The sequence below is a fragment of the Gossypium raimondii genome, chromosome 10 (genome assembly GCF_025698545.1).
Source record: "Gossypium raimondii isolate GPD5lz chromosome 10, ASM2569854v1, whole genome shotgun sequence".
Lineage (NCBI taxonomy): Eukaryota > Viridiplantae > Streptophyta > Magnoliopsida > Malvales > Malvaceae > Gossypium > Gossypium raimondii.
This window is the reverse complement of record NC_068574.1, coordinates 41,811,650-41,834,958: the sequence shown is the minus strand read 5'-3', so window position 1 is coordinate 41,834,958 and position 23,309 is coordinate 41,811,650. Positions and strand designations below refer to the sequence as shown.

The window sequence follows — 23,309 nt, the reverse complement described above, 5'->3', positions numbered from 1 at the left end:
TATTTATTAAAAATGTTTTATTTGTTTTTTTCCGTTTCGAAGATTTTTCCTTCACATTACTTATCTTATACTTTTATATATATACATTATTTGTTTTATCTTTTATTTATATATATATATATATCTTTTTTTTATATTATTAACCTTAAATTTCTTTGTTTGCATTATATATTTTAAACTCATCATTATTATTTTAAATATGTTTTTGCATTTTATTTGGTTTTAATTTGCTTTATACCTTCTAAATTATTGTTTAATTTATTGGTCTTTATTTATCGATGTTTGAATTTAAATAATGAATGTTGTGAGATTATTACCTTTGTGTATAATTTAATTCGTTTATTCGTTTTCATATTATTGGCGTTCACTTGCATGGTATTGTATTCATGTATTATTGTCTCGTGCACGCTACCATATTTTATTTCATGTCATTGCATCATGGATGTTTCAACGTTTTCGTTCGATATAACCTATCTCGTTTTACTCCCAAACAAAATAAATGTACGTTTTTAAGTGTTATATTCAGGAAGAGTAAAAAAGATTTTCTAAACGAGGCAATATTTTGCGTTTGGAAATTCAAGAAAGCATGCCCTAACGTGCTGAGTTTCGATTTCTCGTTTGACCAAATAGCCAAAAATCCTTTTAAAACTTCAAAGTATGGGTTTTTGAAACCATAAGGTGATCTAGGTTTCGATGGTTTAGAGTATCGTGTCCTAACGTGCTGGATGTGATATTCCTTCGGAACAAGAGAATCTTAAATTTCAATTTATGTTATTCGAGTTTTTTTTTTAAGGATCGTATTTTTAAAACTCTTCAAAGTTTTCAATCTTCGACACTAAGACACCAATTAATCAACCAGGTACCAATTTTTGGGCGTTACGAGGGTGTTAATCCTTCCTCGTACGTAACCGACTCCCGAACCTATTTTTCTGAATTTCGCAGTCCAAAAGCATTATTTTAATAAATCTAAATTTTTTATTAAAAACAATCGTTTTCAAAGTGACCCGATCACACCTCATTAAAAAAGATTGGTGGCGACTCCCATATTCGTTTTTGTTTTCAAAACCCAAATCGACCCGTTTTATACAAAAAAATGGTGTCAACAATTTGCATTAAATTTAGGTTTCGAATACCACTCACCTTATTAAAATAAATAACAATAATAAAAAAATATAATTCTCCAAGGTTTTGAATATACCCCCACCTGTCATCTAATTGACCACCTGGCTGGCTCCAGCAAGCTTTCCATATGTATTTTTATATAAAATAGATAGTTAGAGATTTATAGTCCCAAGAAATTAGTGTCACAGTTTTCTGTGGCAAATCCAACCTCTAAAATCAGAGCCGAAATTCGGGTGGCTCACCTTACCTTACTAAAAATAACGCCAATTTCAACCGTATTGCCTTTGGGGTTATCATCTCTTTCCCATTACTCTCATCTTATCTTTCTTTTCTTTTCCCCTTTCTAGCATTTGTCTTTTTAGTGTAAGAAATATAGTAAATTAGGAATGTTGAATTTTTTTATATACATAGTTATTCAATGGGGTTCTTTTCTTTTTTAATTTCTTGACTTGGTTTAGCATCCATTCTCTAGACTACAAGTTCACTAAGAATTGATCAGATAAGATTGGCAGTTGGTTTAGTTGCTTTTTCCAGTTTCAGAATCATTAAAAACAAAGCAAGTCAAAAACAATAAATTATTAGGTGAACTTCATGTGAGAATGCTTTTAAGTCCTTTACTCAAAAAAGGAATCACGTGCATCTTTGTTTATACTTGACTTTGTTATCAATCCAAGTTAATTTTCTTCTTCAATCTCTACCAATTCTAGTTTAACTGATAAAAATATGTTCTGCTTTTTTGTTTTCCCCCCTTGGGGTATTTTTTGAAATGATAAAAGGTAAGAGAGTTTTGAGCAAGAAGTATTTCTTCTTCAATCTCAAATTGATTCTCAATTCTAGTTTTCCCCCCTTGGGGTATTTTTTGAAATGATAAAGGTAAGAGAGTTTTGAGCAAGAAGTGAAGAAAAATGAAGAAAAGTTGAAGGATACTTGAGATTGCAGGCACAAACATATGGGAGAGTTTATTTTACTTTGTCATTAATGTTGGAAATCAATTTGAGTTTATTTTAATATTTTTTTCTGTTCACCAGCTCACTGGCACAGACTTCTATAATCTCATTTAGGCAAATACAGATTAGTACTTAAGGTTCCTGAAGAAATGCTTCAAAGAAGCTCATCCACCCCAGTTTTTGGATCCCTTATCTTCCCTTTTACCGATAGTCCAAATAAAGATCTTGATGCTACTTACAGGTTACTTCAGGGCAACCATGGTGGAAAACTCGACTCCCATTGTCAAGAAAGCCTCAACTTGACATCTTTTTCACATAATTCATCTTCTGAGTCTCATTCAGCTTCAGGGTTGTTTGAATTCAATCCAGAATCGGGTGGTTTTCGCCTTAAAGGCTTTCGAAGAGCCAAGTCTGAAGGTAGCATAGAAAGATTAGATTATAGATCTTGTGATATAGCTCAGTTTCTAGATCCCAGAACACCAAAGAGATCTTTTCATAGGCATCATATAACAATGTTGCATAGTGCACCATCTTTTTCGATATTCAATGAAGGGGTTGAAGATGGAAAACTAGGGGAGGAGTCATTGGAGAGAACAGTTACAATTGGTGAGAACATTGATGCTGTAGGGAATCCAGATTTCAGCTTCCGGAAGAAGTGTATGGAGTTAATTCAGGAAGAAGAAGGAGATGAGGAAAAAAAAAGATTGAACCGAATTCGAGTTTCTCATAATGATGAAGAAGAAGTTGAACTTGAGCCACCTAGTCCTCCCATGTATCTTGCTACTGGTCTTGGAATTGATTGTGCTGGCTTTGGTGCCATGGCTGATGGTGTTGATTTAAGTTACATGGATCTTGATGAGGTTGATGATCAAGAAGAGTTTCATAAGAGGCTGGTTGACGAGTACCCTTGTCATCCTCTGTTCCTAAGGAATTATGCTAAATTTTTACAGGTGAGACTATTTCAACTCTATTTTTTTCCTGTTCTAATTAGGCCATTCAAGATTTTTTCTGTAGATTAAACTAACGTGTTTGATGTATGTGATGTGAATTCAATATAGCTCATATATGAATCATGTGGCTGATATTTCTCAAATAATAAGTGGCTAAACAAGTTTTAATCATCAAGATACCAAAAAATGGTCAAGTTTTAGCATTTTTAGGTGTATTTTAGATCAATCTCAAAAGTAGATTTTATAGTAGATGATCATATAACCATGAAGCCTGCTTCAGAAAGCATAGATAGCTTATACAACACAGTTTTATGGAACACGATTGAATCTTTTCCAGCAGTCTAAGGGAGATCTTCAAGGAGCAGAGGACTATTACCATCGTGCAACATTAGCAGATCCTGAAGACTGTGAGATTCTCTTGCAGTATGCCAAAATATTATGGGATCTTCACCATGACAAAGATAGAGCCCTTAGTTACTTTGAGCGTGCCGTTCAAGCTTCTCCTCAAGATAGGTCAGTACTTATCTATGCTTGGCCAGGCACTTCAAAATAAGTTACCTAAGGTCTAACTCAAAACAGTTACTATCTTTCTTCTATATCTGTTTACTAACTTGATTTCGCTGTTGAGAAAGGCTAGGGTAACACAAACTTAGCCACTGGAATTTGTTGAACAGACCAGATCCAGAAGATAAAGTTTAATTTGTTCATTTCTTTTTCGTTTTCCAGCAATGTCCTTGGAGCATATGCTAGTTTCCTCTGGGAAATAGGGGATGATGCAGAAGAATATGGAGAACAAGAATACCAGGGGGTAGTGTTTCTTGAATTATAGAGCAACCATTTTTATTTTCTTTCAGAGACTAAAATGTGACATACTGTTGGAAATGCTGTAATGGATATTACCTTTTCTCAGGTTAAAGAGGAGGAAAATATGAAGGTAGCCAAGAACTCACTACACGAAGAAGAAACTAAGCTAGCTAGGCTATCCATCCACCTTCCAAATCCAGCAGGTTTGGGGGTTCATACCGATATCCAGGACATTGATATTGAGGATTATCATACGAGGATGGTTCAGGAAAATCCTGGCAACCCTTCGGTTTTAAGCAATTATGCTCGTTTCTTACATCAGGTGTTAATTTCTATATCCCACTCTCAATTTTTGTAACATTTAGCGTCATTTGCTTGAGTGCATAGAACATAATGCAACAGAGATTAGTATTATCACCACAAGTGGATGATTCTTATTTTGAGTACCATTTACACCCTTTTGTTTGTTAATTGTCCATTTTGATTGACAGTCTAAAGGAGATGTTGAAGGAGCCAAGGAATACTATTTGCAAGCCATACAAGGTGACCCTAGGAATGGTGAACCCATGTCACAGTATGCTAAATTGATCTGGGATTCTCACCGTGACCATGATAAAGCTTCACATTACTTTGAGCTAGCAGTTGAAGCTAATCCTGAAAATAGGTACTTTGACTCAGTTACTTGAAAATCTACCTTTTACTAACTCAACTCTATTTCCAATGTTCTGCAATGCCCTGGAGATTCTAAACGGATTTTCGTTATCAATAAAAAAAGTACTTTTAAGAGAAATGATTCCATCCACCTATCCTTTACTGTATTTCTAAAACATAATTGAAACACGCGACAGTTTTAATCTCCTTTTCGGGTAATAAAACATTTCATTGTTAATGTATCGTTCATTTTGTAATGCTCAACCTGGCAAATTCTTATCCTACCGTTTTCTCCCTTACAGCAATATTCTTGCAGCATATGCTAGCTTCCTTTGGGAAACAGAAGATGAAGACAATAACACAAGGCAAGATCAAACTCAGGTTTCTCTTCAGAACAGAGCTTTGTCCGCAACAAACTCATAAGTCATTCATTCTGAAACCTTTAGGTACCAGATCACTAGTTCAGTTTCCAATGTTTGAGTCATCTATCAGACAACAGAGAATAAAGCATATATCTTTATGTTTTTTTCTAACATACTTTCATTATTATAGTAATAGCAACCTTAGGATACTTTTTATTTTCCTCTTCTACATTGTTGATCGAAGAAATACAGATTCAGGTTTCAACAAGGAACTACTCCATATAAACAGTTAGCTTTAATGGGCCCATTGGTTCATATGATCACATTTAAAAGATGCCAATTATTTTTAGCCAAAAGAGACGAAAATAAAAAGGATCAAACTTTTGGTAAAGCATGAACATGATAGATGAACAAATGGAGCTTGTTTGCTGCAGATTGAAATTAAACCAAAGTTTTGAGGCAAGCCTAAAAGAAAATGCAATGAACCCAAAACTGCAAACATATTGCCCATTAAATATTGAAAGAACAAATTAAGTATATAATAATGGAAGCCCTTTCCAAAAAGTGTAATTCCTATGCATGGTAAAACTAGCTAATGAAAAATAAAAACACCTGATATATTGTTGTTGAATCTAACCATAAATAAATATGTTGAATTGTGGTGGTTGAAACCAATAATTTGATCCCTTCATAGAAGATAAAAAATGCCGGCTCTATGAACTTTGTCCAATTTTATATACTTGCTAGCCAGATAAGCCTCGATCTTGTCAAGATGTTTGGCGGTAAAAACCGTTTCCTCTCGATCTACTGTGGTCTCGTTCACTTCCATTGTAGGCACCTCCCCCGCCATAACTTCGAGTGCCAAAACGCCCCCTTGGAGCTTCTGTTGGATAGCTGCCTCGGCCTCTACCCATCCCTGTCCAGAACATTTTAACCATTGGATAAGAATGGAAAACAAATGGAAACAAACGTATCTAATTTACAAATATATCTTCAGGATATACTAGTTATTCAAGAAATATGAGCCCTTAATGCCCACAAAGCAAGGATGACAAAAGTGCCATCATTTGAATATGGGGAGACACATGTCCTGCTTTAAACCAGGTACAATGTAAAGATGCCATTGATAAATCAGCATAAGCACATGAAGGGCCATTTTATCATGGATAATGATAAGCATATGCAGGCTTATAACCATATGCCTCATCGGGTGAGATCATTCCTACCAGTTAAGACAGTTGTAATGATGCTCACGTAGACAATGTTTTGCTACAGATTGAAAGTATTCCAATAGAAAAGAAAGGTAAAGAAATCTGTACTTCCTCCTCGAGATGGGATATAACTGTTTGGTCTCCGCTCTTCAATGTACACTTGTCGTCCAGCAACCTGTGCGGTTCCAGCCTATATGTGGAATATGATTTCACTAAATTAGTATACAATATCTATCGTGATGAAAGTCCTATAGGAAATAAATTAAAAACTAGATCGAATAGGAAGGTCAATATTAATAAAATGTGCTAGGTGGATAGGACGAAAGAATGGAAGACATAATCACAGATAAAATAATTGTTGAATTTCCACTCAAGGTGCATAGAATGCTCAAATCGATTTGGATTTCGAATCTTAAATTGAAGCTGGCTTTTGGGTCTTTTTCCCAAAAATGCATAAGATAACTAGTAAAACAAGAGAAATGTTTATTGGTAGATGAATGAAGTAAATTCAGACCATGACCGCATTACGGACACTTGACATATCTTGGAATTCCACAAATGCATAACAAACACCAACATCCTGCACTCAAATGAAATATTTTACCATCAGAAAGCAAGATATCATAATAGGACTACCAAAGAAGCTACAAAGTGAACCTTGCGACTACGAATCACCACTCCATCAGGACTAATGTCACCAAATTTCTTGAATTCCTCCTCAATTTCAGACTCAAAAACAGTAGAGGGCAAGTTCCTTACATAGATTTTATTTCACCTAAAATACATGAGCACAAAATTAATTATGCATGCTTAGCTTCGAAACTAAAGCCAACATGTGCCTTTCTAAAGTTTCAAGATAAATTAATGTTTTGAGATATTGCAACAACAAACACTTGTAGAATTTCAACAGAATTGACATTCTTATGTCTCAAGTCTCATATTCCCATTTTTCAAAATAGCTAAGCATAAAAGGAATAGTTGAAGCTTTACCTTCATACTCTATGGGTGAAATTTCATCAACCATATCAGCCCCAGACATCTCAACAACATTTGAGGAGAGAACAGGTTGCTGAGCAGTGTGCTGGGGAGCATGGTCCCAGTCAGAAGCAGGGAGCGGGTTCTTGCTAACAGAAACTTGAGGAGCAACTGATGGTGCTGATTGTCCTTTAGCAACCCGTAACTTCAACAATCATGCATAGAAAATGAGAGAAATTAAATCCTATCAAGAAGAGAAGCCAATTTCTAATTCAACAAACAAGCATAGAAAGTTCATGAGCATTATATATTCATGCCTGACATAAAATATCAGCCACATGTAGAACATACAACAGAGGCATAGGTGTGCTTTTGGGGTTCCCCAAAGGGTTCCTCGACAGGAGGCAAATGCTCTTGGAAAGTATTCACAGTATGCAGAAGTGAACCATTGGACTCTCACACAGAACTCTTGTCCACAACACTTTCAGATTCCGGAGCTTGTTGAAGTTGTTCCGAAAGAGTGTAATTGTCAACTGGACCATTTTCTTTAACATCAACAGGAGCCACAAACTCCCGTCGTTGGATATCTCCACAACACTTTCAGATTCCGGAGCTTGTTGAAGTTGTTCCGAAAGAGAACAATGTTATAAGTCAAAGCAACAAAAATATCCTTTTGAGAAGAATAAAAGAATAGTACTTTTAAAGAAAAGCAAACTATATGATCATACTTGTCCTAAAAATTGTATTTGTAATTCAATGAGTTTCAGAACAAAGCCTTATAACAGGTCAAGTGATACGGAGAATCGTAACATTCAAATGTTAAATTGGATGAGAAATACCTGGTTCAGGAATTGTTGCTGAAGCATTGAGTTTATGATCAAGATTGTGCTATGATAATCGGACTGCAGGATGGTGCTGAATTTGTTGCTCCTCAATAAAGTGAAAGATGTCATTTAGAACAAAAAAGCCTTTCTCTTGCGGTGCAAGGAAAAAGGTTTGCACAAATTCCCTCCTGGAACAGAAATCTTTTACTAGCACAGAACCAGAAACCATCACTAGAACACCTGCATTCCAAGATTCAAGAGAACAAGCTGTCTTGATCTCAATCCCGGTAAAGTTGAGCAACATAACAAGGGCATGAATTTGCTTCCAAATGAAAGATAGGAAAAAAAGGGAAAGAATAAGCCAATAGTTCCATTCATTGAATGCATAAATAAAATAAAAATAGCATTAAACAAGAAAGAAAGCATAAATGGAAGTAAGAAAGCATAAGAAAGTAGGACAACTAAATTTAAGTAACTAAGTGAGTATTTAACAAGATACCTCCATTGTTGATGACAACATAAAACAAGAAAGAAACCATTACCCCATATTACTGTTTGTGTATAATTATGACATTACGGGAGTAGATACTAAATACATTCAATGTAACTAAGTGAATTGCACTAATAATATAATAAAATATTTGATCCTGCCCCATAAAACGCAACAAATAAAACAGCATTTGTTGGAGATTACAAAAATGAAAACTTGATAAACTAGAGAAATAATTGAGTAAAAATGAGAAGCAGAACTACCAGCATTGCAGCAGCAGTTTCTCTGTGACTGCCATCAACACGAACCATGGTACTGGCATCACTATGAAACTGGTGCACTAAATGTGGCTGCTGTATAATAACCTGATAATATCGCTCCACAAAATATATTCCAACCTGAAGAAAAAGAAGAATGAATGGCAAAAAACTCATATCTTATTTGTTCTGCATTTCCACAATACACTTCAAAGAAACAAATAAAAAAGTCACAACTTTTATAAGGAAGAACCAGAGAGAAAAAGCAATAAAAAGAGAGATTTCTTAAGAACCTGTGCAGCAGTGACTGGAAGGGGACAAGGAGTTGCCATTTTGTGAAACCCCTAAAACCCCAAAGAATCAAAAGCCCTTTTTGTGAAATAGGTCCTGCCACTGCCTCCACTCCCTCAAAATCTACACCATCCAAAAAGAAAGCTCCCACATTTCAGTACACTTAAATAACATAAAAAAAATTGAAGAAATCCGATATGGGTATTTAGAGAAAGAACAGAAAGTATTACCTGGTAGATGTGGGGAAGATTTTCTCCACTGGTTTCTGTTTTTTTGGATGCTTAGTTGTATTTTGGCCTTATTGTCTGCTGAGTGGAGTGTTTTTTGGGGTTTTTCCTTAAAATTTCCAAATTCTTGTAGCCCACTGTAAAACTGCTAGAGTGCGGGGAAATTCTAGCATGAGCTCTTAAAAAGGAAAAGCTTTAATGGGAAGCGTTAGACTAAGTTTAAATGAGGTCCCAACTGTTGGATAAGACAGACGGTTAAAATTTTGAGGAAATCGGCATTATCCGGTAGAGAACCAAAACTCCTGGAAGCCAATAGACATTCACTTCCACTTCATTTAGACACTCGTAGATGTCCACTTCAGGGTTCTATGATATCAAATTTAATTTACCTTTCAACTTTCAAATTTTTACAATATCGTCATCAAATCAACTTTTAGAAAATGTATACATAAATTTTAATTTAATATACAATCTAATACATAAACTTTGATTTTGTGCAATTTTATGTATGAAATTTTAATTTGGTCTAATTCTTTTAAATTATTAACACAATTATTGATATAACATCATTTTATAAACTCTAATATAAATGTGTATAATTAAATTAAAATTAAAATTTCACTTATACATTTGAAGAGTTTTACATGTATAATTGTACAATAAATTAAAATTCTATGTTTATATATTTTAGTTTGACTATAACAAATTAAGTTATTATTTTAGAATTTTAATAATATTGGAATTCTTTCTAATTATATGTATATTAACTTAATGTCAATCATATTTTAATATAATAGATTAAACAGTTGTATAAAGTAATCAATATTTTAAATGATTATATTAATTTAAGCTTTCATATACAAAATACATTTAAACAATTATAATTTATGAATCACCCTATTTAAATCTAAATAATCGTTGAGAATTAAGGGTGGGTTTGGATCGGCAATTGAATGCGGTACACTTAGCTTACTTTTTGTCTCACGCTACAGTATCTAATCTCACCGCCACTGTTGTTTTTACACTAACCGTAAATAAAAACACCGCACATCCAAACTCACCCTAAATTAAATATGTTTTGTAAAAAAACACTTCAGATATCTTCTCTGTTTTCTGATCGCTGTTTGGCAATCCTCGTTGAGACTTCCCCTCACCTAAAATTTTAAAAAACAAGAGAAAATATTGGCATGAAAACAGTGAGAATATGTTTAAAAGAAGGAACAAATGCTGAACTCTGTTAAACATCATATCAGTTTTTTTTTTGTAAGATACATATATAATGTGTAGAGAAATGCACTTACAGGGTTAATGAGTTTCCACATTACTAAAACTGTAAAATGTATATACGGAGCTTCATCGCCACAAAAGTGCCTGCACCAATCACATAAGGTATAGCAGTTCCCATTGAGCCATTAAACTTTGCCATTGCTCGAAACTTACTTACACATCTTGGTATACTTCGATGAGATTGTTATCAGCAAGGTCCAAGACTTGGAGAGAACCAATAGCACAGAGCTCATCCGGTATGTACCCAGAAAACTTGTTCGAACGAAGGCTCAAGACTACCAGCTTTCGAAGGCTATCGCCTATCCATCGAGGGATGCTCCCATGCAATTCATTCTCACCAGCATCAAGTAGGATTAAATCTGTGCAGTTGTTCAATGACAACGGAATTTCTCCAGACAGGTGGTTTTTCTGAAGATGCAATGATACAATGGACTGCAGAGTTCCCATTGAGCTTGGAATGCTTCCATTAAGTCTGTTGTTACTTAATTTTATGACCAGTAAATTCTGCCAATTCAGCCAACAATCTGGAATCCCCCCAGATAGAACATTTCCACCAAGATTAAGAATTTCTGTTCCCATGGTCTCCTTCAACTTATAACATAAAAGAGGTGAAAGAGATCCTGACAAATTATTATTTGACATGTCTGGAAAAAACACATTGGGAGAAATTGGAGCTAAAGGGCCACTCAAAAGATTAAAACTAAGGTCAATCACTAAATCAACCGACATAGCCCAAGGTATACCAGGAATCTGCCCATGGATTTGGTTGTGTGAGAGATTCAAATATTGGAATGGGGAGGACAAATTCAATAACCAACCAGGAAGGCTATCAGAAATCCTTGAGCCAGAGATATCTAGATGCCTTAGATGTTTTTGTGAATGAAGCCACAAAGGAAACATTGAACCTACATTCCAAGACCTCAATCCTAGGAGTTCAAGTTCGAAAGGAGGAATCCAATCAGGACTGACTCTTAAAACAAAAGAGTTCTTAGAAGCCTGAAAAACTTTCAATTTCGGAAGATTGCCGATGTGAGTTTCCGAAACAACACCCTCCAACAAATTAGTAGAAATATCAAGGATTTCCAAATTTGTAAGTTTTCCAATGGAGCTGGGAAGCTGCCCTTTCAATTGATTCTGATCAAGTTCTAAGACTCTCAAGGAAGAAAGCTCTCCAATGGAGATTGGAATGGGACCAGAGACAGAGTTTCCAGACAAATGTAGTTCCTTCAAACTTTTGAAGTTCCTAAGTTGATTGGTTAACTGACCAGACAGATGACATCCACTTAAGTCCAATTTATCTAATTGATTAGAGACACATCCAGACAAAACTGCTAAAATGGTTGATACATCTTGATTCAAGTTAAGCTCTGAGAAAACGATTGACTTTAGGTTACAAAGATTTCCCATTGTTATTGGAATCGGTCCTTCAAGTTCATTATCTGAGAGGTCAAGGTCAATGGCAGAAGTCATGTTTCCTATGGCACTTGAAAGTTTACCTCGGAATTTGTTAGAGCCAAGATTGAGAAACTGGAGAGAATCAAGACTATACAACGACTCAGGTATCGACGAATTAAAAAGGTATTAGAAAGATCAAGGTGTCTAAGGGAAGTCATATTTACAAGGCCATGAAATATGGATCCTCCCAAACTATTCTCAATATCATTTAAAGAAAGGTCAAGAATTGCAAGAGATGATAGATTAAGATGTGTGGGTGGAGGAACTTGTGGAAGCTGACAACCTGACAAATATAAATTTTTCAAGAAAGGAAGTGTGTTCAGTACTTGCAACCAATTGGAAGCCTGTGCAAGGTCGACATCACTCAAATCAAGGTGTTCTATCAAGGAAAGACCAGACAACCATTGGAGATCGGTAGCATAGAGATTATCTTCAATATCTGCTCTAAGATTAAGGTACTCCAAACTCGAGAGATTTCCAAGTTGATTAGGGACCAGGCCTCCGAATCCAGCTTTGGGGAGGTCAAGGTGTCTCAAACTCTCAATACAACCTATGAATTCGGGAATGGGAATACCTCCAAACCCATTCTGGCTTAAATTCAAATAACTCAAATGCGTTAAGTTAAGCAAAGAAGGGTTTACCTTACCTCTTAGCTTAGACCTCTCCGTGGCTTCATTTTCAGCATCACTGCCATAATCATCCAGAAGAGGTCGAGGATTTGCAAGATGGAGCTCAAGCACATGGGCCGTCACATTGTCACAAACAACCCCATCCCACTGACAGCAATCTCCATGACCATGATGAAGAGACCAAGAGCTCAATCGGTTTGCACCATCTGTGACATCATGTTTGAACATGAGAAGGGCTTGCCTCTCACTCTCAATGCAGCCTTCATTAATATTAACGGTTGCTAGACTGAGAAACAAAAGCACTAAAAGAACACTCATTGATATTTCAATTGTCAGAATATTTGTTAAGAATTGAAATCAACTAAGAAGGCAATGTTGTTAAAGTTGCCATTAATATAATATTGTCTGACAGTAATGTTTTAATTTTCCTAACCCTTAAACACTCTAGTCAACAAATTTTAATTTCCACAGTAAAGCTTGACAGCTTAAATGGAAGGCGACAGATGAAATTAATCTATTGCTTCGGAAATTACAATTGACAATATTCCAAAAATGTCAGTTTTAACACTATGGTTTCAAAAGCTACAGCAAAATAGTATGGTTTAATACTTTCATTAATATGGCTTCATTATCATATGCAGTTGTGGCCCTTTTTATGGTTTACGGGTCAGACACGCCCAAGCTTTAGACTTGATCAACCAGTAATCACTACTCTAGTTTTAAACATCATATACTAAGTGGGGGGCTGCTGTTCAGTGTGTCCCTATCAGAAAAACTCAGATTTTATTTGCTCTTCATTTCCACTGAACAATCCCGAAAAACATTAAAATTCACAAATGTCGACACCGATAAATTTTTAATAAAATATCAGCTTTTAGTTTATTATTATTTTGAAAATATATAAATTTATAAACTTATAAAAACATACACAAGTAGAAATATATTAAAAACTTATAATATTTTGAAATATATATAAAAATTCTGAAAAATTATAAATATATATAAATGTATAAAAGAACTAAAATTTTATAAATTTATAAAAATATATAAAAGAACTAAAAAACCCGTCTAAAATGAATCTAGACAATTATCTATCTAAGTTAATTCTTGATGTTAAAACTTTTTATATTTTTTATTAATTTATATATATTAAATTTTATATACTTTTTAATTTTAAAATGATAATACAAATAACCTAATATTTTATAATAAAAATTAAAGTATATAGACTTGTTAAAAATATATCTAGAATGAATCTGGATAAATGAATGTCCAGATGAAAATGTATTTGGACAATCCTTTGTCCAATTTCATTTTTGTTGTGAAAAAAATTATATCTTTTTATTAATTTAAAGATTTTTTTAATTATATTTGTCACGTGGCATATAGAGAGGCTACTATATGGCATCATCGGATTGACAATTAGTGTCATGTCAACACAAACTAATGGTGTCAGTGTAAAAACATCAACGATAGAATACAAATTCAAGTACTAATTAGGTCAAACAGTGTTACATTTGTTTGGTTGAAATTTCACTGTCGAATCAGTTATTTCATAAGGGCCCTATTACGTGTGAATGTTGCATACCCATTCAGAGGATTCCGCTCTAAATTGCCTATTCAATGCCTCTCATAATAGCTCTATTTTTTTTAACACAAAAATCTCCTCCCACCTTCGCTCCTCATTTTGGTAACAATTGTAAGGGATCTTATTGGGTTTTGTATAAAACGCATCAAAAGACTCTCTATTTTTGGGTTTTGCATGTGGCAGATTTGTTTGTGGTGGAAAATGTGGAGAAACTAATGTCGGAGGTGGATCTTTCCAAAAAAATGAGCACATCTCCTACCATGCATCTCAGCAATTGTAGGAACAAAGAGGCTCCGATCAACAATGACGTGAACGTCGAGAAGGGCAAGACTTTTTCAGCTGCTGTCATCGTGGCAGTACCTATAGTTGATAGTTTGTTCTTGTTTTAAGCTATTTATGATTGGCGTATATATTTTTATTTGAGTTTAATTTCAGTTAATTTGTATTTGCATTTGAGTTTTAGATGTGTTCTTTCACTTCTTCTTGATTCTTGAATTTACAAGTGTCATTTGAGTGATTTTGATTCTTGATTCTTGAAGCATTCTTTTTGGTATTGAGTTAATGCCGAGGACAACTCCGACTTCGATAGCTCCGTACAGAATGGCACCGGCCGAATTAAAAGAATTAAAAGCTCAATTGCAAGAATTGACGGATAGAGGCTTTGGACGACCGAGTTTTTTCTCCCTGGGGTGCACTGGTTTTGTTTGTGAAAAAGAAAGATAGAACCATGAGAATGTGCATTGGCTACCGATAGCTCAATAAGGTGACTATAAAGAATAAGTATCCTTTACCACGAATTGACGATTTGTTCGATCAGTTGAAAGGGGCTACAGTGTTTTCAAAGATTGATTTGAGATCGAGTTATTATCAGTTACGAGTAAAAGACTCCGATGTACCGAAAACTACTTTTTGAACGAGGTACGAACACTATGAGTTTCTGGTTATGCCTTTCGGACTTACAAATGCACCTGCTGCTTTTATAGATATAATGAATCGAATCTTTAGACAATATTTGGATCGATTTGTGGTTGTGTTCATAGATGATATCCTGATTTATTCCCGTGATAAATCTGAGCATGCCGAACATCTAAGATTAGTACTACAGACTTTGCATGATAAGCAGTTATATGCGAAGTTCAGTAAATGTGAGTTCTGGTTACGAGAAGTCAGTTTTCTGGGACATGTTGTATCAACATCGGGTATTCGGGTTGATCTTAGCAAGATTTTGGCAATATTAAATTGGAAGCTTTCGAGAAATTTTTCTGAAGTCTAAAGTTTTCTAGGACTTGCCGGTTATTACAAACAGTTCGTAAAAGGTTTCTCTATGATTGCAACCCCAATGATGAGACTACTTCAGAAAGATGTTAAGTTCAAGTGGCCAGAAGCCAGAAAAGTTTTGATCAGTTAAAATCTTTGTTGAAAGAAGCTCCAGTGCTAGTTCAGCCAGAGTTGGGTAAGGAATTTGTCATAGCTTATGCCTCGAGAAAGTTAAAGTCGCACGAAAAGAACTATCCAACACACGATCTAAAATTGGCAACTATTGCATTTGCATTGAAGATTTGGCGCCACTATCTGTTCAGTAAGAAATGTCATGTCTATTCTGATCAGAAAAGCTTAAAATATTTGATGACTAAAAAAGATTTGAATCTACGACAGCGAAGATGGTTAGAGTTGTTAAAAAATTACGAGCTAGTGATTGACTACCATCCGAGGGAAGCCAATGTTGTTGTTGATGCTTTGAGTCGAAAATCTCTGTTTGCCTTACGTACGATCAATACTCAATTGACCCTATCCGATGACGGTTCAATTGTAGCTGAGTTGAAAGCGAAACTGTTATTTATACAGTAGATTTGCAAAGCTCAAAATGTTGATAATGAATTGTTAGCAAAACAGACTCAATGTAATGTGAATACGGATTTATAGTTTCAAATTGATGTTGAGGATTGTTTGAGGTTCAGAGCCCGAATTTATGCTCTGAGAAATGCCGAGTTAATTCAGATGATTTTAAATGAAGCTCACAGTAGTCGATTATCTGTTCACCCGGAAAGTATAAAAATGTACAACGATCTGAAACGACTTTATTAGTAGCCTGGTATGAAACAGAATATCTCAAAATTTGTTTCAAAATGTCTAATCTGTTAGCAAGTTAAAGCTGAGCATTAGGTACCATTTGGGTTACTACAGCCGATTATGATTCTCGAATGGAAATAAGACAGAATCACGATGGATTTTGTATCGGGTTTGCCTTTGTCACCAAGTAGGAAAGATGCAATATGGGTTGTTGTTGACAGATTGACTAAATCGGCTCATTTCATTCCAGTACGCACAGATTATTCGCTTGATAAGCTTGCTAAACTGTACATTTCTCAGGTTGTGAAATTGCACGGTGTACCTATCTCTATTGTTTTGGATAGAGATCCGAGATTCACATCGCGATTTTGGAAGAAACTACAATATGCATTAAGTACGAAACTACACTTTAGTAATGCTTTTCACCCACAGACGGATGGTCAATCCGAGGGGATTATTCAGATACTCGAGGATATGTTGAGATGTTGCATTCAAGAGTTTGAAGGTACGTGGGAACGATATCTGCCTTTCATTGAATTTGCGTATAATAATAGTTTTCAATCGAGTATAAAAATGACACCTTAAGAAGCTTTATACGGTCACAAATACCGAACACCTTTGTATTGGACCAAGCTCAGCGAGAATAAGATTCACGGGGTAGATTTGATTAAAGAGACCGAATAGAAAGTAAAAGTGATTCGTGATAGTCTGAAAGCAGCATCAGATCGTCAGAAATCGTATGCAGACTTGAAACGAAAAGCTATTGAGTTTCAGATCGGGGATAAAGTGTTTTTGAAAGTATCTCCATGGAAGACAATACTCCGATTTGGTTGTAAAGGCAAATTGAGTTCGAGATTTATTGGGTTGTATGAGATTATTGAGCGTATCTGGCCAGTTGCTTACAAATTGTTGTTGCCAACTGAGGTTAGAAAAGATTCATAATGTATTTCACGTATCAATGCTTCGACAATATCGATCTGATCCCTCGATTGTAATTTCTTCATCAGAGATAGAAATTCAGTCTGATATGACTTATGAAGAAAAATCGACTCGTATCTTAGCTCACGAGATTAAAGAATTGTGAAATAAGAAAATTACGTTAATAAAAGTAATGTGGCATCGACACGGTGTTGAATAGGCTACGTGGGAGCCCGAAGATGCTATAAAATAGTAATATCTGAATCTGTTCAACGGTAAGATTTTCGGGGACGAAAATTCCTAAGGGATGGAGAGTTGTAACACCCCGGTTTAGACCCTAGTTGGACAGTAGTTTTGAGACCACAAATCTGAGTCAAAAAATATTTTAATATTATTTTTGGTGTTTACAGCATGTTCATATATGTGTGAAAATTCGTGTGAAAATTTTATCGTTTGTGTGCTCAATTTTATAAAAGGACTTAATCGCGTAAAATGCAAAAGTGGCTAGCTATTTGTTAAAGTGCTATATTACTATGGCTTTCCTAATGTGGGGTCCTTATGTTGATATTATACCATTGAAATTATGAGTGGACTTTTATGGACATGCTTAGCCAATTATTAAAGTGATTTCATTAAGGTTAATATGGTAAATGTATAATAAAATGTAATTAAATAATTAAAACACAAAATGATCATGCATTTGTTCATCTTTGGCCGAAACTTCAAAAAAAAAAAAAAGAAAGAAAAGAACAAGCTAGGTTTGGCACTTTGGAAGCTTGAATTAGGTATGTGTTTTGCTCGATTTTTGATATTTTTTACGTTTTTGAGATTGTTGCTTTGAATACTAGCTAACCCATGCTTGAATTTTTGAATTGGTTATGGATTTTGTGATTTGCCATTGATGATAGCTTGTGATTTTTGTTGTTTGATGATGAAAAATAAATATATGTTGTTAGATTGTCAAGTTTAATTAAGTGATTTTTAGTAAAAATACCTATTTAGGATTAAATTGTAAATTTCAAAAATTTAAGGGTCAAAATGCAAAATAAATGAAACAACTAGGCTGCTAGGGGCCTTAGTGAAATTTTGCCAAGCTTGGGTGTGGTGAACTTTTGAATATTTTGTGTTTTATGAAGCAGGGACTAAATTGTTAGAAATGTGAAATGTTAGGGGTAAATTGCAATTTGCCCATTTATGTGTTTTTGGATGAATTTGAATAAATATATGACTAAAAAAGTCAAATGTGTATTAATTTAGATCAAGAAAAGAAGAAATCAGATTTGGATCAGAAGAAATCAAAAGTTGTTGAATAGTCATCCCGGTCCGTTCGTCTTCATCCGAGGTAAGTTCGTAAGTGAATAAAAGATGTCAAATTGTATGTATTTATTTTATACATAGTCGAATTGAATTGTATGTATGTATAATTACATTGCTGAATTAATTTAGCATGGAATGATTTGTTACGAGCTTGAATCGATTGAATTACGACGTTCGAAAGCCCCGTTCGAACCGTAGGAATAGTTAGGATACATATGTCATGACATAGGATTCCGATATGTGATTTCGTGTAAGACCACGTCTGGGACATTGGCATCGATTTGAGATTTACGTGTAAGACCCTGTCTGGGACAATGGTATCGATATTTGATTACATGTAAGACCTCATCTGGGACGTTGCATTGTACGAGCTTTTCGAGCTATTCGAGTATCCTTATTGATTCCAAATGGTTTAGCGGGCAATGTTGAGTTAGAATTGAATGTGAAATCGAGCTAAATAGTTCACGTACGTGTGAAGTTAAGTGTTCATGAAAATAAGGTAAGTATAGTTTTTGAGATGATGATATAATTATGCATGTTAAAAGGGTGATTTATGTGTACATGAGATAGTTTATATTCGGCCAAGTTGAAATTATAATGCTAATGTTCAATTGTTGATTTATTTACTTATGACTTATTAAGCTATCCAAGCTTACTGTGTTTGTACGTTCGTTGTTTTATAGATTTTGGAAGCTAGTTACGAGCTCGGGGATCGTCAAGGAAATCCGTCACACTATCGATCATTTTTTTGGGTATTTTATAAGTTTGAACTTTGAACTTATGGAATGTATAGGCTAGATAATATGTTTGATCTTGAAGTATGTATATATTTAGCCATGCGAAAATGGCTTGAATATAATGCTAATGGTTGTGCAAATTCGGTCATGGTTTAAGCTTATATGGAAAGTAATCTTATGGTATATATATGTTGTGGTACTTGGTCATATGTTTCAGCAATGAAGTAAATAATGGATGCTTGTGGAGTTATAGTATGTAATATATTAGTTAAGTAATATGCATGTCATATATGTGTGGTGTGCTTGATATATGCTTATGGTTTAAAGTAATGATATGTTTGGCTTTTGATTGTTCACTATGGTAAGCTTCACATTGGTGTGGTTTGCATTTGTTGATTTTATGATTTGGTTTATACGAAGTAAACATGGTTGATGGATATATATATTTCGGTTGTGGCTTAATATTAGCTTATTTGGAAGGTATGATTTGTAATATAAATTGGTTCAAGTTAGTAAGCTTAATACTGAGAATATATATTTGTGATGTTTTGTTATGTGATTCAAAAAAGGGTAATAAATAGCATAATGTATATTCGGATATGATGCTAGTTTATTTTAGAGGTGTGTTTTATGGCATATATATTATGTGATGGAATGGTATGATTCATGTGGATATATTTGATGATTGAAATTATGACTATTTGAGTAGTTAATTTTATGATGTTTTAATGTGATGGTTATATGTGAAAATATAGGTTAAGTAATGTTTTGGTTGGCTAATTAGGTATGAAAGATGAAATCAAATAATGAATATGTTATATGAATGTTTTGCTTGAATGATTTGGTATGAATTCAAATGATAAGTAATGGTTATGATTAGATATGTTTTAGTTAGTTTAGTTGGTTAGTTAAAAGTGTTAAATTGATGTTTATATTCGGCTAGTATTAAGTAAAATAGGTGTATATGCCAATGGCATGATCATTTGTGGCTGATTATTTAGATTAGACTTGTAACGGTTTAAATAAAATTAGCATGCGAAAAAGGGTGTACTATGGTTTGTATTTTGTGTCCATATAATGGTTCATATTGATAGGATAAAATACGCAATATATATGAAGCATTAAATTTATGTTCGGCCATAAGATAATAATATTAGAGTTTCAAATGTGTTTGGTCATTGTTTGGTGTGAAATAGTTTGTTTATTTTATAACATGCGCACGTGTAGTGTTAAGAAAATGATACGTTTGATAATCGTCAAATGAAATAGATGTATATTTATATTAGCATAAATTCGATATATGTTTGAATGTTTTAATGTATTAAGCTATGTTATAATTTGATTATTCGAATGCCATTAATGAGATGTACATATGATCCGTATAATTAAGTTTGTATCATCTTAAACATGAATAGTAATGAATGACTCTCCTAAGTTGTGTATTGTTCGTAATGCCTAGTAACCCTAATCTGGCTACGGATACGGGTTAGGGGTGTTACACAAGGAGAGGATTTCATTCTCTACATATATTATTGGCCAGAAACAAAATCCAAATCTTGAGACTTCTAAACCTTCGTCCATGCTTTTATTATAGTCGGCGCTGGTAAGTTCAAACATTTCTTGAAGAAAAATATCTTCTGTAGCAGTTAGTCTTTGTTTAATTGATAGTTGACAAATAAAACACTCTCTCTTATATTATGTTTTCGATCATAATCTTCTTTGTATATTTAAGCATTTCGTGTTTGGTAAATTTTAAATTTATTAACTAGTGGCAGTTTTTCTGAGTTTTGACTTAAATCAAAATTCTAATAATATTTGTAATGCGTTTAGCATTTTTGTGAACTGCAAAATCCTAATGTTCCTATTTGCACATTAAATTTTACAATTGGATTGAGTAAACACTGCAATTTCCAATTAAAGGATTAGACCATTAGTACAACTCTTTGCAAGATAAAACACACTAAGGTATCACTTCTATTTTACATTTAATATGTTTTTTTTCTTGGATTGTTACAAAATTAAGAATGCTTCTACAACGAGGAATTTGACACTTGACTCATGTAATCCTGGATTCTATCTCTCTCTGGATGCTTTAGCTCTTTGGATTTAGGGTTTTGTTTGTTTTCTTCCTCTTTTTTCAATGTTTTGTTTGGGAAGCCATTGTTTTTATATTCTTTTTTTTAGATAAACTCCTTAATATATAATTGCAGTATGAGTACTCATTATTTGTCAACATGATCTGCAAAAAGGAAGTGGAGTAGCCATTTTAGAAAGTAATGGGAGCAAGGGGTCAGTGCAAATAAATGGGATAATGGTGAAGAAAAACATCAGTTGTGTGTTGAACTCAGGTGATGAGATGGTTTTTGGTTTGCTGGGGAATCATGCTTATGCATCCTTTTCTTGGGTTTGAATGCTATTATAGTGCTTTAAGTTACTCAGTTACTCTAGTGGTGACGTTATTTGCTTCTATGCTTGTTTTGTTATAAGTTCACTTTATCTAGATATTTCAGCAGCTCATGACTGAGGTTGTTGTTAAAGGTTTAGAGAGGTTAGGAGATTTGTCAATTGTTCCTAGGGCTACTATTTTGGCATCACTTTCAAGCTTGAGACCAAATTTATCCCACTAGAAATCTCCTTCTCAAGGCAGCAGTAAGATCTAGTACATCCTAGAAGTACCTACTCAATCTATTGTTCATGATGCCACAGATGTTGATCTTGACGGCTTGGAAGGAAATTCAGCTGTTAACATAGGGATTGATAAAGCTATAGAGGTTGGAGCAATCACCAAAAATCTTCCTCTTAGCTTCAAATGTTTTGGCAACCATTTCTTAGCTTTATGTTGTTAAATTCTTTTCTTTTCTTGAATTCGAGTAAAGGGTTTTGAAAAACAATTTTAGATGTAGGTTATTTTGCAACTCACCTTTTCGAATATGTACAGGGCTATCAAGAAAGCCTACTAGTTCTGCTCATAAACATAACCCTGTCTTTCTATCTATGACTTCTTGATTGCCTATGCTTTCTGTTATAACAGAAGAAAGGTAATTTGGAAATAAAATTTGTTTATTTTTGGACTGGACTGAAGTCGCGATAACACATATTTCTTACTGATACTGATCTAGTTATTTTATGAAAGCTTATTTTTAGTGGAAAGTCCTTTTTCTAGTCACGAAGGAAACCGGGTTTAAGATTTCTATATTAGGATGGAGTCATTTTAATATCAAATATGTTAAATATAATTTAATATAAAAAATAAAATATATTTTAATGTAATTTAATATAAAATATTGTTTCCAAATTTTAAAAATATAAAATAAAATATTTTAATATAATTTATTATAAAATATTTTATATTTAAATATTATCAATGTGATAGAAAATATTATTTTTAATATTAATTTGATGTGGAAAATACATTAAAATGTAAAAGGTGTATTTTTCATTTGAGTATTTTTTTTTTCTGTTACATATATATTCCTATCAACCAAACGCAAGAATACTATTACAATACTCATTCATTTCATCCAACCATTATGCCTATTCAATTCCATTACAATCCTATTTCATTCTCACGGAATGGTTATTCCATTATAGCCATATTCCATTCCAGTGAACCAAACGTGCCGTTTATACCTAACATACATTATTGGGTACTAAGAATTATACTTTTATCCATTTTTTCCTTAAAATTGATAAATTTGCAATTTAGTTCGTATGTTATTAAATCTCTCCAGTTTGGTCCCAAATGAAATTCTCATCTTACCCATACATGATTCAGCTTATCCTTATTCCTATTAATCATTATTAACTCACTTTTCATATTTTTGTCAAAATTTCACTTTAGTCCTCAAACTTTTGAAATTTTATGATTTGCATCACATTCTCATCTCTAAGATTCTTTCCATCAATTTCCATCTCAAAAATTAACTTTTCTTTCATAAGAATCTTTTATCTAACTTGTTTTCCAACTTTTTCACCAATTCATTATATGTGTTGTCGGGTAGTGTCACATGTCTAATAAAAATTTTGGGATATAATATTATACTCTATTTAAACTATTAAATTTTTCAAATTTTGACTTTCACTCATTCTCTAACATCTTATTTTTAAAATTTATCATAAATAAAAACTTTAAAATATATTATTATAAAATTTTCAATAAAATAGTTTTTAAATATATTTGTGATAAAATTTAATTAT

The 23,309-nt window shown here is 33.7% G+C and overlaps 2 protein-coding genes and 1 pseudogene across 6 annotated transcripts; 1 reads left to right on the top strand and 2 right to left on the bottom strand.

Moving 5' to 3' along the window:
- The first annotated feature begins 1,302 nt into the window (after positions 1-1,302).
- Positions 1,303-5,052, top strand: LOC105776754 (uncharacterized). 2 transcript variants are annotated; one of them, XM_012599650.2, is made up of 6 exons: positions 1,303-3,019; positions 3,360-3,532; positions 3,746-3,827; positions 3,930-4,145; positions 4,315-4,487; positions 4,777-5,052. In XM_012599650.2, exons 1-6 carry the CDS (start codon positions 2,219-2,221, stop codon positions 4,895-4,897), a joined length of 1,566 nt encoding a protein of 521 aa, XP_012455104.1. In that variant the 5' UTR covers positions 1,303-2,218; the 3' UTR covers positions 4,898-5,052. The 2 variants fall into 2 exon arrangements, with proteins under 2 accessions (XP_012455104.1, XP_052477585.1); XM_052621625.1 differs by having other exon boundaries at positions 3,357-3,532.
- A 265-nt stretch (positions 5,053-5,317) lies between these two features.
- On the bottom strand, positions 5,318-9,442 carry LOC105776755 (nuclear transport factor 2-like; annotated as a pseudogene).
- LOC105775496 (receptor-like protein EIX2) lies at positions 9,140-12,894 on the bottom strand. 4 transcript variants are annotated; one of them, XM_052621627.1, is made up of 4 exons: positions 10,556-12,639; positions 10,413-10,482; positions 10,173-10,265; positions 9,140-9,256 (listed from the first exon to the last, which is right to left on the bottom strand). In XM_052621627.1, the coding sequence occupies exons 1-3, from the start codon at positions 11,866-11,868 to the stop codon at positions 10,179-10,181; spliced, it is 1,470 nt and encodes a 489-aa protein (XP_052477587.1). In that variant the 5' UTR covers positions 11,869-12,639; the 3' UTR covers positions 9,140-9,256; positions 10,173-10,178. The 4 variants fall into 4 exon arrangements, 3 of the variants coding, with proteins under 3 accessions (XP_052477587.1, XP_052477588.1, XP_052477586.1); XM_052621628.1 differs by lacking the exon at positions 9,140-9,256 and having other exon boundaries at positions 9,957-10,265; positions 10,556-10,922; positions 12,500-12,894; XM_052621626.1 differs by lacking the exon at positions 9,140-9,256 and having other exon boundaries at positions 9,957-10,265.
- Positions 12,895-23,309: the final 10,415 nt, after the last annotated feature.